The sequence below is a fragment of the Neolamprologus multifasciatus genome, chromosome 17 (assembly GCF_963576455.1).
Source record: "Neolamprologus multifasciatus chromosome 17, fNeoMul1.2, whole genome shotgun sequence".
NCBI lineage: Eukaryota > Metazoa > Chordata > Actinopteri > Cichliformes > Cichlidae > Neolamprologus > Neolamprologus multifasciatus.
In genome coordinates this window covers 18,909,826-18,925,159 of record NC_140455.1, presented here as the reverse complement: position 1 = coordinate 18,925,159, position 15,334 = coordinate 18,909,826, and the positions used below count along the sequence as shown (strand labels likewise).

Here is a 15,334-nt window from a genome sequence, read left to right as displayed (position 1 = left end):
CACCACCACCACCACCCCTCCCGCCCCAAAAATCAAAAACATAAAATGACTTAATTGTTTTCACAAAGAATCATAATAATAATCACTGTAATAATAACCACTGTATGAATCCACAGGTTTCACCAGAGCCACACACACCCACGGTCAGCCGTGTCGGCGGCACCGTCATCACCGCGGCGATGCCGACACAGCTGACGGTCACACTGCGTGTGATTGGCTCAGGGCTGCCGGAAAACAATAAGGCGAAAGAAACAAAAAAAAAAAGTTTAAAATGTTTTAAAAAGAAAAGAAAAAAAAGCAAGAAGCCACTCCCCACTGCAAAGACAGCCTAGCAGAGAGCATGATGGGAACCGTAGTTTAAATCAAGCCCCTGCATTCCCGCAACAGAAGAATCATCATCATCATCGCCACCACCGTAGCAGTCCTTTGATGTTCTGTTTTAATGTTTCCAAGGCAACAGTCTCCTTTACATAGTGTGATGAAGGATGGGAGAAGCGATCGTCATGGTAACAGAGTGGCTGATGCTGATGATGACATGGTTATGTTAAAGGGGCGTGGCCAGCTGGAAGATGTCCTGTGATTGGTTGGTTGGTTATCAGGTGAGCAGGAATCTGGACACAGAGAACCAGAGTGTGTGTGAACAACAACGTGTGTGATAAACTCAATGTGTGTGTGTGTGTGTGTGTGTGTGTGTGTGTGTGTGTGTGTGTGTGTGTGTGTGTGTGTGTGTGCGCGCACACATGACAATAGCAGCTACCTGCCATTAGAGAAGCTGACAAGTGGACTTTTTGCGGGTTTTCCCTGGAACGGGACTCTTCCTGTTGATCTGTCGGACAAGGTCGTAGAAGATCTGCAAACGAACACGAAGAAATGAAACCTACACTGCCAAACATTCCCCAAACTACTAATAAAATGCCAAAAACTACTTAAAATGTGTCCGTGAAGGTTCTCAGTCATCCAGGTCATCGTAGTCTAAGGAGCTTGGCAAGAAAAGCGTCTGGACTTCTTTAAGTGGCTTGAAGACGTTTCACCTCTGACAAGCTTCTTCAGTTCTAGGGTCAAATGGTGGGGACTCCCAGATTTAAGCTCTGTGGGAGTAACCCACCAAGAGGGACAATGGACCCCCTAATGATCCTCTACCTAATCACACGAGCCAAGGTGTGAAAATGGGTGTAGGTCACAATCAGCCAAGGTTTTGGGTGAGCTCACTGTGAAACCTGGCCCCACCCTATCATGAGGTCAGATGTCCCAGGATGTGAGTGGGCGTTAAGGCGTCTGGGAGGGATCTCAAAACTGAATTATAGATGGCTGACAGTTGGTGTCATAAACCACCGCCTCTGTTCAAAGATGGTTGCTCACAGTGGACATAAATGGCCTCTTTTACTCCTCTTTCAAATGTACACATTTTGGACAGAGAGGACAGATGGTTTGAAAGAGTCTAAATGCATATTTAGACTATAATAGTCCTAAAATGGTCATATCCCCAAAACCAACAGAGCAGCAGCTGAAACACAAATGCTGAGGCTTCAAAATGTCTGAAACTAACAATGAAATCCATTTTTTCTTTGTCTATGACAAAAACTCTGGAGGAATAGTCTGATGTTTGTATTATTACAGCTTCCAGTGTTTTTGAGCCAGGACCGCACACATCACAGTGATTCTCTCGTGTTGCACGCTGTAAGCTTTATTTCAGTTTTTTACAAAATCCAGATGATGTGTACATCATTTTGCAGAATCAATGGTGCTCAAAACTCAGAAGCCCAAAGATATTTAGGTTTAAATACAGCTCTGACTAACTGTGTAAACTTTGCTGTGGGTGTGTTTTGTCACCTCGTTGACGTTAATCTTGCTCTTGGCCGAGGTCTCAAGGAAGGCACAGGAGTTCCACTGGCGAGCGAGACCGATGCCTGACTCTTTGGCCACCACACGCTCCACCTCCAGATCACATTTATTTCCAACCAGGATCATGGGAACCTAAATTGGCACGCCAAACACTCACATTCAGACAGCTGTTTGCAGCACATTCAAAGATGATCACTGGATTATTTTAACGGGAGAAAACTAATGTGAAAACCAGAAAAGAGGACATCAGTGTTTCATCTGGTTTTTAGAATCTGTAACGTTTGACGTGAAGTCAGAATGTATGTTTCCTTATTTTTTTTATTTATATTTATCCATTTTGTAAATCATCTGTTTCTTAATAAAAACATGTTTGAAATTTTATTCAGTCATTTTATTGACTAAATCAATCCAGAATCTTAAATTCATGTTAATATAAATACATTTCTAGCTTGAAACATAGTAAACATATTGGGTTTTTAATAAATGTTGTACAAAACAATGTTTTCTTTTTATTAATTCTTTCTTTTTTAATTCTTTTTTTTGTTTTATTCTCATTTTAAATGTAGATATTATAAATTCATTTGCTTATTTTATTTTATTTGTTTAAAAGCTTGTTCAGAAGCATTTTCTATTTTTTTAATTACAAATTTGCTTTTTTATTCTTTTACATTTAAATTGCAAATTTGCAGTTTTTTTATTTTCTTCTTTCCCCACTAGATGCTGATTAAAAATAAAACTTTTTGGAACATATGTAATGTAACTCATGTCTAGCAGGGGGAACAGTGCTAAAGGCCTCCACACAGGCTGGCTGATGGTGGCGTGTTAAAACAAGTGACCTCTGTTTCATGAGAATAAATTACACATACACCCATCAGCAGTCAGTTAGCTAGCTTAGCATAAGCCTGACAGCAGGATTATGTGGAGGTGATAGAGTCCACTTCCTCTCAAACTCAGATTTAACAGATTTATCTCAAATTACATTTTTATGTCATGGCAAACTATTTTTGGCTGCTACCAGAAACTTCTCCCTTTCTCCACTGGTTTCTAGGCAACTTCCTCTGAGCCAAGAAACAAGAGTTTTAAATACAAACATCAGCAACAGACTAACTACAACTGGACAAATTACTCAGGAGCTCCTTAACTATGCTACAGACTCCTTCATCTGACAAAGAAGGCTCCACAAAACATTAAGAGGAGCTTCAGGTGCTTAACTTAACTGAAACCATGACTTAAAACTGTTAGGGTGAGTTTAGGCAAAGTAAAGGGTGCTGTGGTTTCTTACATCTTCCGTGTCCTTCACTCTGAGGATCTGCTCTCGGAGGTCTTGAAGGTCGTTGAAGGTGGACTGAGCCGTGATGGAGTAAACCAGAGCAAAGCCCTGGCCATTCTTCATGTACAGGTCTCTCATTGCTGTGAACTGCTCCTAAAGACAGACAGACAGGTGGTCAGGACTCAGTCAGGCACATCTCATGGTCAAAAGTATGAAGACAGAGCCAGGTCTTACTGTTCCTGCTGTGTCCAGGATCTCCAGCATACACTGCTGTCCATCGACCTCGACTTGCTGCAGAAACAAAAGGAATGAATCATAACTGTGGATTATAACTAAAACTAATTAAACTATTGATGCTTCTAAAAACGTGTGAGGATGAAGAGGTCCTACCTTCCTGTAGGAGTCCTCTATCGTGGGGTCGTATTTCTCCACAAAGATTCCCTGAACAAATTGGACAGTCTGGAAATGGACAGACATACAGACACGAGTAGCGGGACAAAGAGAAGTAGGACAGCAGTGTTAATGGAGCTCTGTTCAGCTCCCCATTGGGAGTCATTAGAGCGGAATTAATGTGACACTGTGACACGTCTCCATTATATCATGGGGAGTAAAGCACTTCATTGTAGTGTGACTGACACTGCCGTGTTAGTGTGTCAGTGATGGCCGGGCGCAAAAAAAAAAACGAAGCACAGTGACATCACTGTGCAGCCATTTACACAGGAATCTGCACCGGAGCACTCCAGCCATGCAAGTCCCAAAGCTGCAAACACAGTTTTACCTCAATGTACAAACGTGAATGCACAAAAATCAAACACTAGTGCAAGAACAGGAAACACGATTTCCCGCAATGTTACATCACCTCTTATTAATTTTTGCCTCTTCTTATAAAGTTTTGTAAAACATAATGACTGAAAATAGTTTTTCTAGTCTTTAATACACACATTTTGAATATGATTATCTTTATATAAGCTTTATTATATCTTTATATAATAAATTATATTATTTATTTGTCTATTTACATTGTATTTTTTTATCTTTAATCTTTATCTTATTCAGTATTCCTAAATATATTTTCTATCTTCCTATTCATTCTTTATCAATTTTTATTTATTTTAAATATTTAAAAATACTAATTTATTTATTTTTCTTCTATTTTTCTTCTTTTCTTTTATATATTTTATATAAATATTTGTCACTATTTCAGTGGGGGGTTTATTTACATATTACAAGTATTTATTTTCAGTTTTTCTATTTCTTTATTAGTTTTTGGTGGGGACTATTTTCAGCAGCGGATTAATCCACATTGAATATTTGAGTTAAAATAAAGTACAAGGTGTTGCCATGTGGCTCTAAACTCATCAGCAGGATAATTTCAGTGTTGATTGCATTTTTTTTGGCACTCACTGACATTAAATAGAATAACATCAGACTCTCACTTTAATGCAAACAGCTGATTAACGTGGATTTTTTTTTTTTACTTACCAGAGCTGACTTGCCGACGCCTCCTGATCCTAAAACAACCAGTTTGTATTCACGCATCCTGACTGTCTGTCTGCTGGGTGAGAGACACAAACACAGAGGAGGAGACCGTTAACAGGTCGCTATTGGACATCCAGTCACAGCTACCAATCACACAGCAGGATTACAGTAAGCCTCACCTCCTCCTGTGATGCACCTGGAGATGTAACACCATCAATTACAAACACACAAATGAAGACTTCCTGCCCCTCACTGGGAGATAATGATTACCCAGCATGCATGCGGTAAGTTACTGAAAACTGCGGAGTCACGTGATCTCACAGCTGGTGGTGATGTCACTGCTATGGAATCCTTCCTGGTTACTGTTGCTATGCGTTCATGTCTCAGTGTGTGGATGCATACCAATCATTCCTCGCCGTGTGTGCGCAAACCTTCACTGTCACGGCAACAAGAAGCAACACGATGCACAAACACACACACACACACACATCCAAATTCACACACGTTTAAGATTGTTCATGAGGACCCCCGCTGACACGATGTGTTTACAGACCCTAAAACCATTTCAAATTTTACCATCACAGCCTGTAAACAACACAAATACAGCTACTAACTGACAACCAGAAAAGACTCTATAAATGAGTAACACCAGGTGTAATCTAATATTTAAAGTTGACCCTTATACCCTGCCACATATCTCCTGCTCCGATGGTGGATGTTCATATTAAACATGGCCAAGTTTCTAATAAGGTCAGCATATGTACAAATAAGCCCCATGAGCCAAAAGCTTGCACTCTAAACACTCTGATTCAGACAGTTTCCACTATTATCGGATCTCTGTGATGTCATAGAGTGCAGATATCCCTAATCTGATCATCTCAGCCTCCAGAGCTCAACCTGCCTGCTGTTAAAACCAGAAATGTATTGACCACCAGGGGGCAGCTCCTCGCCACAAACAGGCTTCTGTTTTTTCATTACCGAGTTTGAGGTTTCATTACGAGACTTCACTGATCAGCTGGTGATGTAACACTGGCTACACCCATCTCGTATCCTGTCTGTGGTTCATACATTCTGTTTACGAGGGGCAGCCAATCAGAACAAAGGTGACTTAAAAGAAGGATAAAAGTCTTGCAACCTGGAAACCATGCTAGATTAGGTCTCCAGAAGCTGTTACTTTAATTTTAGAGGCTGCAGGGATATAAAAGAAGAATCGCATGCATGAAAGTTTGGTTTCTGTAACTGTGCATTGTACAACAAAAACGTAAATACTGTGTCACAAATACTCTTAACTGACCCTAGACAAGACTAACTCAGGACAAAGTGCTTCTTAAATTTAAAGCTTTTATTTTTGGTAACCAATCTGAGAATAAACACTTATAATAAACAATTTACCATCAAACATTCAGCTTAAGTTAAAGTTGCTTAATATTTTGGAGGCAACAAGTGTTTACAATTTTTAGGTAAATCCGTTATCTCAAATAGTGGGACTATTAATGTCTTCATGTAGTTATATTAATATTTAAGTCACTGCAAGACTCCTGTCGTGACAAATCACACTCAGTGAGTACTCTTGCTTGAAACTTTTGCCCAAATCCTATTTTCAGAGTTTATCTATTCTATTTTGGGGACAAGAAACAAGAAGAGAACGACTCCCAGCGGATTTTATTGTTCAGGGCTTTTGTTCATATTTTAAATAAAAACTAGCATGGTGTATGGGTCACAGAAAACCCCCTAAAAAACCCTAAAAATGTTAAATGTCTCCATCTCCAGTCACAACAGCTGTATAAATGAGCTAAATGCACACAACTGATCAGGTGGAGACTGGGAGGAGTTCAAATCTCAAGTTTTATCTACCCTATTGTCAGTGAAGGCATCAGCAGTAATGGATTTCATCGCCTGAGGGTCTGAACAGGCTTGCCTCACTACAACGCTCTGCAGCAAGTCCAGACGGGTTCAACGCTTCGCGAGAAGTCACTCACTGGAGCAGCAGAGGTGAGGCCATCAAGGGGAAAGCTGGATGAGCCAAAATATCTAAAACCCTTCGATCACACCTGAAGCCCTATCTCTGGACATTTACAAGTCCCCCTGTCACAAACCTGCCTCTGCGGGAGAGCACCTGCATCGGGACTTCCCCCCTCATGCTTCACGATGCTGTGCTATGACGAAATATAATGAGACGTTACAGAAACATGCACAGACACACAGCAACAGCAGGAAGAAAAAGATCATCACGTCTTCCAATAAATCAGAACTAAGGCTCAGAAAGTCCTTTAATTTAAAAAGCTCTCAGAATCCATCCATCCATATACTTCCACTTATCCACTTCCGGGTCAGAGCAAAGTGAGCAAATTAAAATAGACACACTCTTCTCTTAAACTTCTTAAAGAAAATCAGCTGATTTGCTCTTACCAACCACTGCTGCTCATGAAATATTTGCCATTACAGCTCAGGCTGCCTAAACCTGGTTTGGCACACCCACAGGCATCAAACCCAGAGGAAGTGCCAAACAGGAACCTCGGGACCTGGAAAATTAACCTGAAGTACCAAAAAAGCTGCAGTTTCCCTAAATTCAAAAAGACACTGTTTTCACTATAGAAAGATGGAGAGGCAGGTGGCTTCAGCTAATTGGAGTCTGTGAACTGGACTCCAATAATATCTCCAAAACGACCACAAAACACAAACGATGGTGCCTTCACCATCTTTTATACACAGTCTGTGGAGAAAGCAACACACAGTCATGTCCCAACAATACACAGAAGTAGAAAGCTTCCATATCTCCTTATAGTCCAAATTTGTAACAATTCAAAAAGGAAATACTGCCCTTTCTGCACACCATGAGTGTATTTACTTATAAATAAACCCTCACTGTGGGTCTGTTTAAGTTTAACTGCAGTTCAGACTTAATGCATGAACAACAACAATCAAACTACACAGCAAATTATTATATAACTGTAAAATGAGGCGTCACTGAGGGCTTTTATGTTGTATTGTGATTGTACCACATAAACGTTGACTGAAAGGAAGACTTTAACCTGAAACTTCATACTTCACATCAGTGTTTCCTGTTTGTTTTGTTTACATGTGAACAAAAAGAGGATCTGCTGTTATCAACATAGACTGCTGGCCTTAATTTATAGGCTATAAATACATTAATCTTTAGTTACCAGAGCGTCACTGCACAGATACACACAGTTCAACCCAACCTGAAACCTGCATTTTATTCTTATATTTCAGTGTTTTGCTCACTCAGTGGGCACTTCTGCTTTTTCCAGCAATCACTGAATAATGTTAATCTACTAAAGTGAAGTTGTCAGAGCAGAAAGATGGACTCACAATACGCACAGATCCCTGAGTCAAGCAGAACTAGGTGGGGCCTGTCAATACTCAGTGTGTGTGTGTGTGTGTTGCTGACAGGCAGTACAACAGGAGAGGAATAAAACCAAGCAGTGTTTTGCAAGCAAACTGGCTTTGATTGCAGGTTCCCTCAAGCTCTCAAACTCTGCATCCTCTCATCAATCACTTCCACTCTTTTTTTTTTTGCCTCCGGGAGAGCAACGGGGCTTCCGCAGCTCTGTGGCCGCCTCACAATGCTCCTTACCCGGGAAGCTCCGCAAGCAGGCCCCGCTGCCTCAGAAGAGCGGAGACAAAACGCGAGCAGAAGCGGACTTCGGGCTCTACAGACCGGAAACAGACTTACAGACGGACAGACAGCCGCCGTGACGCCGTGAAGCAGTCAGCCCGTGTCTGATATAAACTGTATTCTCATCAGGACAGCCGCCGTCCGTCTGTCTGCCTTTACGTCCATCCGTCTGTCTGTCCGCCGGTCCCTTGCTTCCGCAAACCCAGCCCAGCACGGCTCCCGACCGGCCTGTCTCCTGTCCCTGCTAGCCGGGACATTTCCCGGTTCGACCCAGGCTAGCTCACATCTACATGAAAGAGGGAGGAAACGGGAGACGGAAGCGGGGAAAAAGAGGTAAAAGCGAGAAACGGGAGAAAAGAAGCAGTACTCACAGTCATCCACCCGTCCGCTCCGCTGCGCTCTCCGCCGCTCACTCTCTCTCTTGTTCGCAGTGAACGTCGCTCGACCAGAGCCGCTCCCTCCTGCTCCCGACGCGCTGACGTTAAGCTCGACGCGGCGAACGCAAGAGCCTCCGGTCCGACTGTTCAAAATAAAAGACGTGAAAAAACTGGTTCAAATATGAAATAAATTGTAGTTTTAAACATATAATTCTGCTTCATCTTAAGGGTTTTTTTATACATTAATATATCATAAAGTCATAAAATAAATATAAATAACATATTATTCTTACTTTAATTTCTAATAATTTGGATTTCATTATACATTATTAAGATATCTCTGTTGTTATATTTTATTTTAGACAAGATAACATAAGATATATTTTATTTATAAAAACGATTTGGAAAAAATAGCATTAAATAACTAGAAATTTATATACCTTAATAAATAAAGAAATATAATGTTGGAATGACAAATAGTGACAGCTTATTTACAAGGTGTTGCTACCGCAGGTAGCTCTGTATACTTGAATTGGGCCACGATAGTGAGATATGGCTGAAAGCTACTTTTTTTTTTTTTTTTTTTTTAAAGTGAGCCTTGATTTAAATGAACTAAAAACATGATTCAAGCATAAATAGCATGGAAATTATTTTCAGCAGGAAACAAAACACAGGCATTTCATGTCAGTATTTTCAATATAAAGCTTTCCTCTGAGCATTGAGTGCAAAATGCTGAGAAAAAGTTGTATAAATTTACTGGTGTGAAAATAATTGAAAAAAAAAAAACACAAGATGACAATAAGCAGCCAGAATGAAATAAATATAATACAACACAGAACTAATGTTCTTCTTCAGAATTTCAAAATAAAGACACCTTCATAAGCAATATATATATATATATATATATATATATATATATATATACAAAACACTAATAACTAATACCTGGTAACTAACTAGTAATAAATAGTTAAAACTATTGAAGAAACCAGCTAAGAAGTCAAGAAGTCTTTATTGCTAATAAGCTAAGAAATAAAAACAAATTAATGTCTATAAATGCACTAGCACAAGAAGATAATTAAAATTCTGTTATGAACAGCTAAATTAACAACTAAACACAAACAAAAATGCTATGTTTATATTAACTAACTGTAACCATGAACCTGAAGATTAGTATGATTTGATGAGACTTTGTATTTTTGTATTTTACTCACTAGAAGCCATTCAAAACACGTTTATTTAATATCAAACCAAATTACTTTCTCCACTCGTCCTCTGCTTATATGTTTATTTTGAAGGTAGGCTGCATTTACTTCCGGTTTCTCCTAGGCTTCGTCACAACTTTGGTTCAAGACCCCTCTTCTTTTTTTCTTGTGACGTTTCAGCCTCGCTCTCAGCTGCTTCCTGTTTCCTGTAAAACAGAACCTCTGTTTCTCTGTGGTTTTTGCTTTTATTTCTATAAAGTCACATTAAACACTTTCAGTTTTCTATTGTTGTTGTCAGTGTTGTCAGCATGTCATCATCAGTCCAATCAGGATCCATATACAGGTCAGGTTTTTAGATAAAATAAGATAAAATTGTGAAAACATTTCAGTGGGAATATATCCATCAAGTGTTTCATTTAGAACAATCTTTGTATTTTTTTTATATGTAAAAGGTCAGAAATGTTTACAAACATTTTTAACTAATTGAAGTCTACAAAAAACTTTTTTTCCTTTCATCTGATTGTTTGGCATCCATAATGGGTTTTGTTTAAGTATATTAAAAACAACATGTGACAGTGACAGAAAAGAATGAAACTGCCAAATATTCACTACCTAGAAATGAACTCCCACATGTCTCTGTTCTTGGGCCTTTACTGTTCAAATTTTATATAAATATCATCAAATACAGCAACTGTAGAGCCCTAATATCCACTAATAACAACAAATAAAAAAGTCTACACTAATTATAAAAGGCTTCATAATCACCGTTCATCTATAACATAATTTACTCCCTGTTTAATGTACAAATTGCACAGGAATAATGAAAAGGGGACATTTTTGTGCACTGTAATTCAAATACAGACTTCTATGTTTTTTTCTAACCACTGTGTAAGATTTTGTATTTACAATCATGGAAAATGATGAAACTACCAAAAGTTTCCACATGACCATGTGGTATCAGGGGCATTTGAGCTGTGGACTACCCCAGGGCTGTGTTCTTGGTCCTTTGCTGGGGGTGCTCAAGCACCCTTAAATTTAATTACAGCATCCCTAAGAATAACTATAGCAATAGTATGTTGTCTTCTAATGTTATATATGCCAACTCATCTACTGCACACAGGATAGAGTGAAAGCTATCCAGTGTTGCACATCGGCGTAACTTTGTGCTGAACTTTTCTTTTTTTTTTTTTGGGGGGGGGGGGGGGGGGGGGCAAGATCTCTGTCTAAATAAATAAATAAATCTGGGTAAATTCCCATATGATTAAACATCATATGGGTAATACCTGAAATAAGTAAAGAAAGAAAATCAACAGCCTATTAATTGGGGGGGGGGGGGGTCATAAACCCCCCCATACCGCCCCCGAGAAATTACACCCCTGGTGTTGCGTAATATTGATAACAACTGAGTTTAACATTTAACTTTTGGATGACGCACAAAGTCTTAGAGAGGAGGATAGAGAGGGAGAGAAAAGGAGAGAGCAGAAATAAACAGATAACAGTGGACATGTAGGCAACATGTAACAGCAAAATATTCTAAAGCTTCAGCTTCTGTTTTCCCACATTTATTGTTGATGACTCACATAACTAAATAGTGTATTATACTGATATCAAAGTAGTTGTATACAATGTTTGTGTATGTGGAATGAGTGAGGAGGATGGAGAGAAAGAGGAAGAACCAGGTGAGTAAATCTTAATGACCTTGTAGTACCATATCAGCCTATTAGAGCACTTCACTCTTGCACTGCAGGCCTACTTATTGTTCCTAGAGTATTTAACAGTAGAATGGGAGGGAGAGCCTTCAGTTTTCAGGCCCCTCTTCTGTGGAACCAGCTTCCAGCTTGGATTCGGGAGACAGACACTATCTCTACTTTTAAGATTAGGCTTAAAACTTTCCTTTTTGCTAAAGCATACAGTGGGGCAAAAAAGTATTTAGTCAGCCACCGATTGTGCAAGTTCCCCCACTTAAAATGATGACAGAGGTCAGTAATTTGCACCAGAGGTACACTTCAACTGTGAGAGACAGAATGTGAAAAAAAAAATCCATGAATTCACATGGTAGGATTTGTAAAGAATTTATTCGTAAATCAGGGTGGAAAATAAGTATTTGGTCAATAACAAAAATACAACTCAATACTTTGTAACATAACCTTTGTTGGCAAAGTATTGAGTTGTATTTTTGTTATTGACCAAATACTTATTTTCCACCCTGATTTACGAATAAATTCTTTACAAATCCTACCATGTGAATTCATGGATTTTTTTTTTTTTTTTTTCACATTCTGTCTCTCACAGTTGAAGTGTACCTCTGGTGCAAATTACTGACCTCTGTCATCATTTTAAGTGGGGGAACTTGCACAATCGGTGGCTGACTAAATACTTTTTTGCCCCACTGTATAGTTAGGGCTGGACCAGGTAACCCTGAATCCTCCCTTAGTTATGCTGCAATAGACATAGGCTGCCGGGGATTCCTATGATGCATTGAGTTTTTCCTTTCCAGTCACCTTTCTCACTCACTATGTGTTAACAGACCTCTCTGCATTGAATCATGCATGTTATTAATGTCTGTCTCTCTTCCACAGCATGTCTTTATCCTGTTTTGCTTCTCTCACCCCAACCGGTTGCAGCAGATGGCCCCGCCCCTCCCTGAGCCCAGTTCTGCCGGAGGTTTCTTCCTGTTAAAAGGGAATTTTTCCTTCCCACTGTCGCCACAGTGCTGACAGCTCATAGGAGGTCATATGATTGTTGGGTTTTTCTCTGTATCTACTGCACAATATAAAGTGCCTTGAGGCGACTGCTGTTGTGATTTGGCGCTATATAAATAAAATTGAATTGAAATTAAATGATTATTGTTTTTTTTACCAAATATGTTGACATGCGTTTCATGGATGCTTTGTGTGCTTTCCAGCAGCACACTGAAAATGGTGCATGTTCGAAAGAACATATTTATTGACGTGAGTAGTAGAATTTGACAGGATCTATATCACTCTAAACATGGCATAAAACGATAGTTGAAACTACACTGATGTGATAGACTACAAATCTGTTCTCCACTCTTGAATTGGGGCTACATGCTGATGCTCTGTGCTGATTCCGCATAATAAAAGGAGGGTTTGTATGAATTAAAAATCTTTAATGTAAAAGCAGCTCTCTTATCAATTTACTTCATGTTGAGGTGTATGGAGTGGTAGTGTGATTTTACACTTTCTTTGTTGAATTGTGCTGCTTTAAGTGCTTAATGATCTGGTCGGCTGCTTCTATGCGGTTAAGAGACTGAAAATACACTATGCATGTTTCTTCTTTCTCCTCACAAGTTGTTCTTTACTTTGGAAAATTCTGATGTATTGAGCCTTTGATTGAAGATTGATAACTAAAATTAAGTTGCTTTTAAATTTACTGCTTTTATTTATTGAAATAAGGTTTGCAAATGTGAAAAGAGCCGACTACATTTGAAAGTGGTATATTCCATTAATATTAACTGTAAGGCACTATACGCATGACATTATGACTGAAGGCTGAGCCCCTCTAAAACTCTCAACCTACATTCACCTCTGTCCTTTACAATTTAAATGATATGTAAATAGCATCAAATCTGGAAACTAATATTAACAATACCCACCATAAATAACAATAGTAAAGTTTGTAGTTGGTATATTAAAAAGTTTAATTATTATTATGCTTCTATTAAACAATCTTCTTCCTGTTTAATCTATAAATTAATGATGAAAAAGGGACATTTAGATACCCTTAAGTCAAAATGGAGACTTTTATATGTCATCTTCTTCTAACCACGAATAACATTTTGTGTTTACAATCATAGAAAAGAATGAAATTACCAAATATTCACAACTGAGCACCTGGGGTCAGAGACGTCTATGCTGTGGCGTGCCACTGGGCTTTGTTCCACTGCTATTCAAATTATACATGAATACCATCAAATCTGGAAACTACAGACCACAAAGCTGTAACAAAAAAAAGTTTACAGTTCTTTTTGATGAGTATGTCTCTATAGAACAACCTGCTGATATTTCAAACAGTTTTTTGGCTGTAATATGACAACATTAATCAAAATTTCCATCTATTTAAAACTTAAGAAATTAATTTGGACTTCCCTTTGCTTTGACACAACAATCACCCCAACACCAACACATTGCTCCTCCCCCCGTGCTGCATCATCGTTGATGACTGAGCCGGATTACATTTGTGTGTGAAGAACTCTACATATTGCACCAGAGCTTTCAGGCTACTAAACACACACACACACACACACACACACACACACACACACACACACACACACACACACAAACACAGACACATTGAGGAAGTGTGTGTCAGTGAAAGGGAAGCTGTTTGGGTGGAGGGCAACTCTATTCTTGGTGACTCCTTCCTGTTTGGGTGTGGCTTCACAGTACTGTATCTATGATTGTAGTAAACACAGAGTGTGTGTGTGTGTGTGTGTGTGTGTGTGTGTGTGTAGGTGTGTGTGTGTGTGTGTGTGTGTGTGTGTGTGTGTGTGCCTGCATGTGTTACTCATGTTGTGTGGCAATAGAGCAAATCTGACTATGCATCATAAAAAGTCGCCTTAAGGTGAATCATTCAGGTGATGTTTGGGTCTAAGTCCTGGAATGAAATGATGGAAACATGAGTGTGTGTGTGTGTGTGTGTGTGTGTGTGTGTGTGTGTGTGTGTGTGTGTGTGTGTGTGTGTGTGTGTGTGTTGAGGCGTACTTCCAACACGCTCTGACACGTTTTGCTGTTCATGCCAGTAACACACACACACACATCCTAATACACCGTTTGCTCTGTAATTTCTGTTTGTTCTTTCACTGGTGACCTTTGACCTTTGATTTATTATTATTATTTTTATATAGGATTACTGTCACACCTGCTCCACTCAACACTACTGAGCCAGCAGAGCATTTTCTCCCTCAGACTGATTTAACCTCACTGCCGTTCCAAATGAAACTGTATGATAAAACATTGATATGTCATCCAATTAAGCCTCATACATAAATTTGTATTCGTCTAACTCTAAATTATGAAGAGTGTTTGTTGTGAGTTCTTGTAGTTGAGCTTTGTGTGCAAATGTCAGGAGGAAATATCCACCCAGATTTGTGAAGCTGACAACAAGAGCCTTTAGGCTCATTTTTAATGACATTATCTGACCAATAATATGGCTGCTGTGTAGTTAATTGTACCACCAGGGTAACTCATCATGCAGACCTTAGCTGCTCCAAAGCAGGTGATGTTCAAGACAAGAGATCAACAGGTGTAAACACACCACCATCTGACCAATCAGATCTTTGGAAAACAGGCTCCTCATTCTTGGAAGATCCCTTGGACCTCAGTGAAAGGCTCAGGAATAGAAACTAACTTCTGATGAGCACCAATAATAATATTAATACATGTACGAATAATTATCCTGCTTTGTTGGTCAGTCATCAAACACACAAACGTGCTGCAGAACAACTTAATGCTAGCTAATATTCTTTTTGTCTCCAAATAAGCAAAGTTAAAGAAGC

The 15,334-nt window shown here is 39.2% G+C and overlaps 1 protein-coding gene across 2 annotated transcripts; it reads right to left on the bottom strand.

Annotated features, from left to right (window-relative positions):
• Positions 1-8: 8 nt before the first annotated feature.
• On the bottom strand, positions 9-8,732 carry LOC146499285 (ras-related protein Rap-1b). Of its 2 annotated transcripts, none has more exons than XM_085137887.1 (8): positions 8,603-8,732; positions 4,595-4,664; positions 3,503-3,571; positions 3,347-3,403; positions 3,125-3,265; positions 1,831-1,974; positions 758-850; positions 9-611 (listed from the first exon to the last, which is right to left on the bottom strand). In XM_085137887.1, exons 2-7 carry the CDS (start codon positions 4,649-4,651, stop codon positions 764-766), a joined length of 555 nt encoding a protein of 184 aa, XP_084994013.1. In that variant the 5' UTR covers positions 4,652-4,664; positions 8,603-8,732; the 3' UTR covers positions 9-611; positions 758-763. The 2 variants fall into 2 exon arrangements, with proteins under 2 accessions (XP_084994013.1, XP_084994014.1); XM_085137888.1 differs by having other exon boundaries at positions 4,595-4,667; positions 8,603-8,714.
• Positions 8,733-15,334: the final 6,602 nt, after the last annotated feature.

Bases quoted from the DNA above. Each gene is read 5' to 3' on its own strand.
- LOC146499285 (XM_085137887.1), bottom strand. From the start codon at position 4,651: ATGCGTGAATACAAACTGGTTGTTTTAGGATCAGGAGGCGTCGGCAAG. The intron at 3,404-3,502 runs GTAGGACCTCTT...TTGTTTCTGCAG, and splicing joins TAGAGGACTCCTACAGGAAG to CAAGTCGAGGTCGATGGACA. The intron at 3,266-3,346 runs GTAAGACCTGGC...GTCTGTCTTTAG, and splicing joins TCCTGGACACAGCAGGAACA to GAGCAGTTCACAGCAATGAG.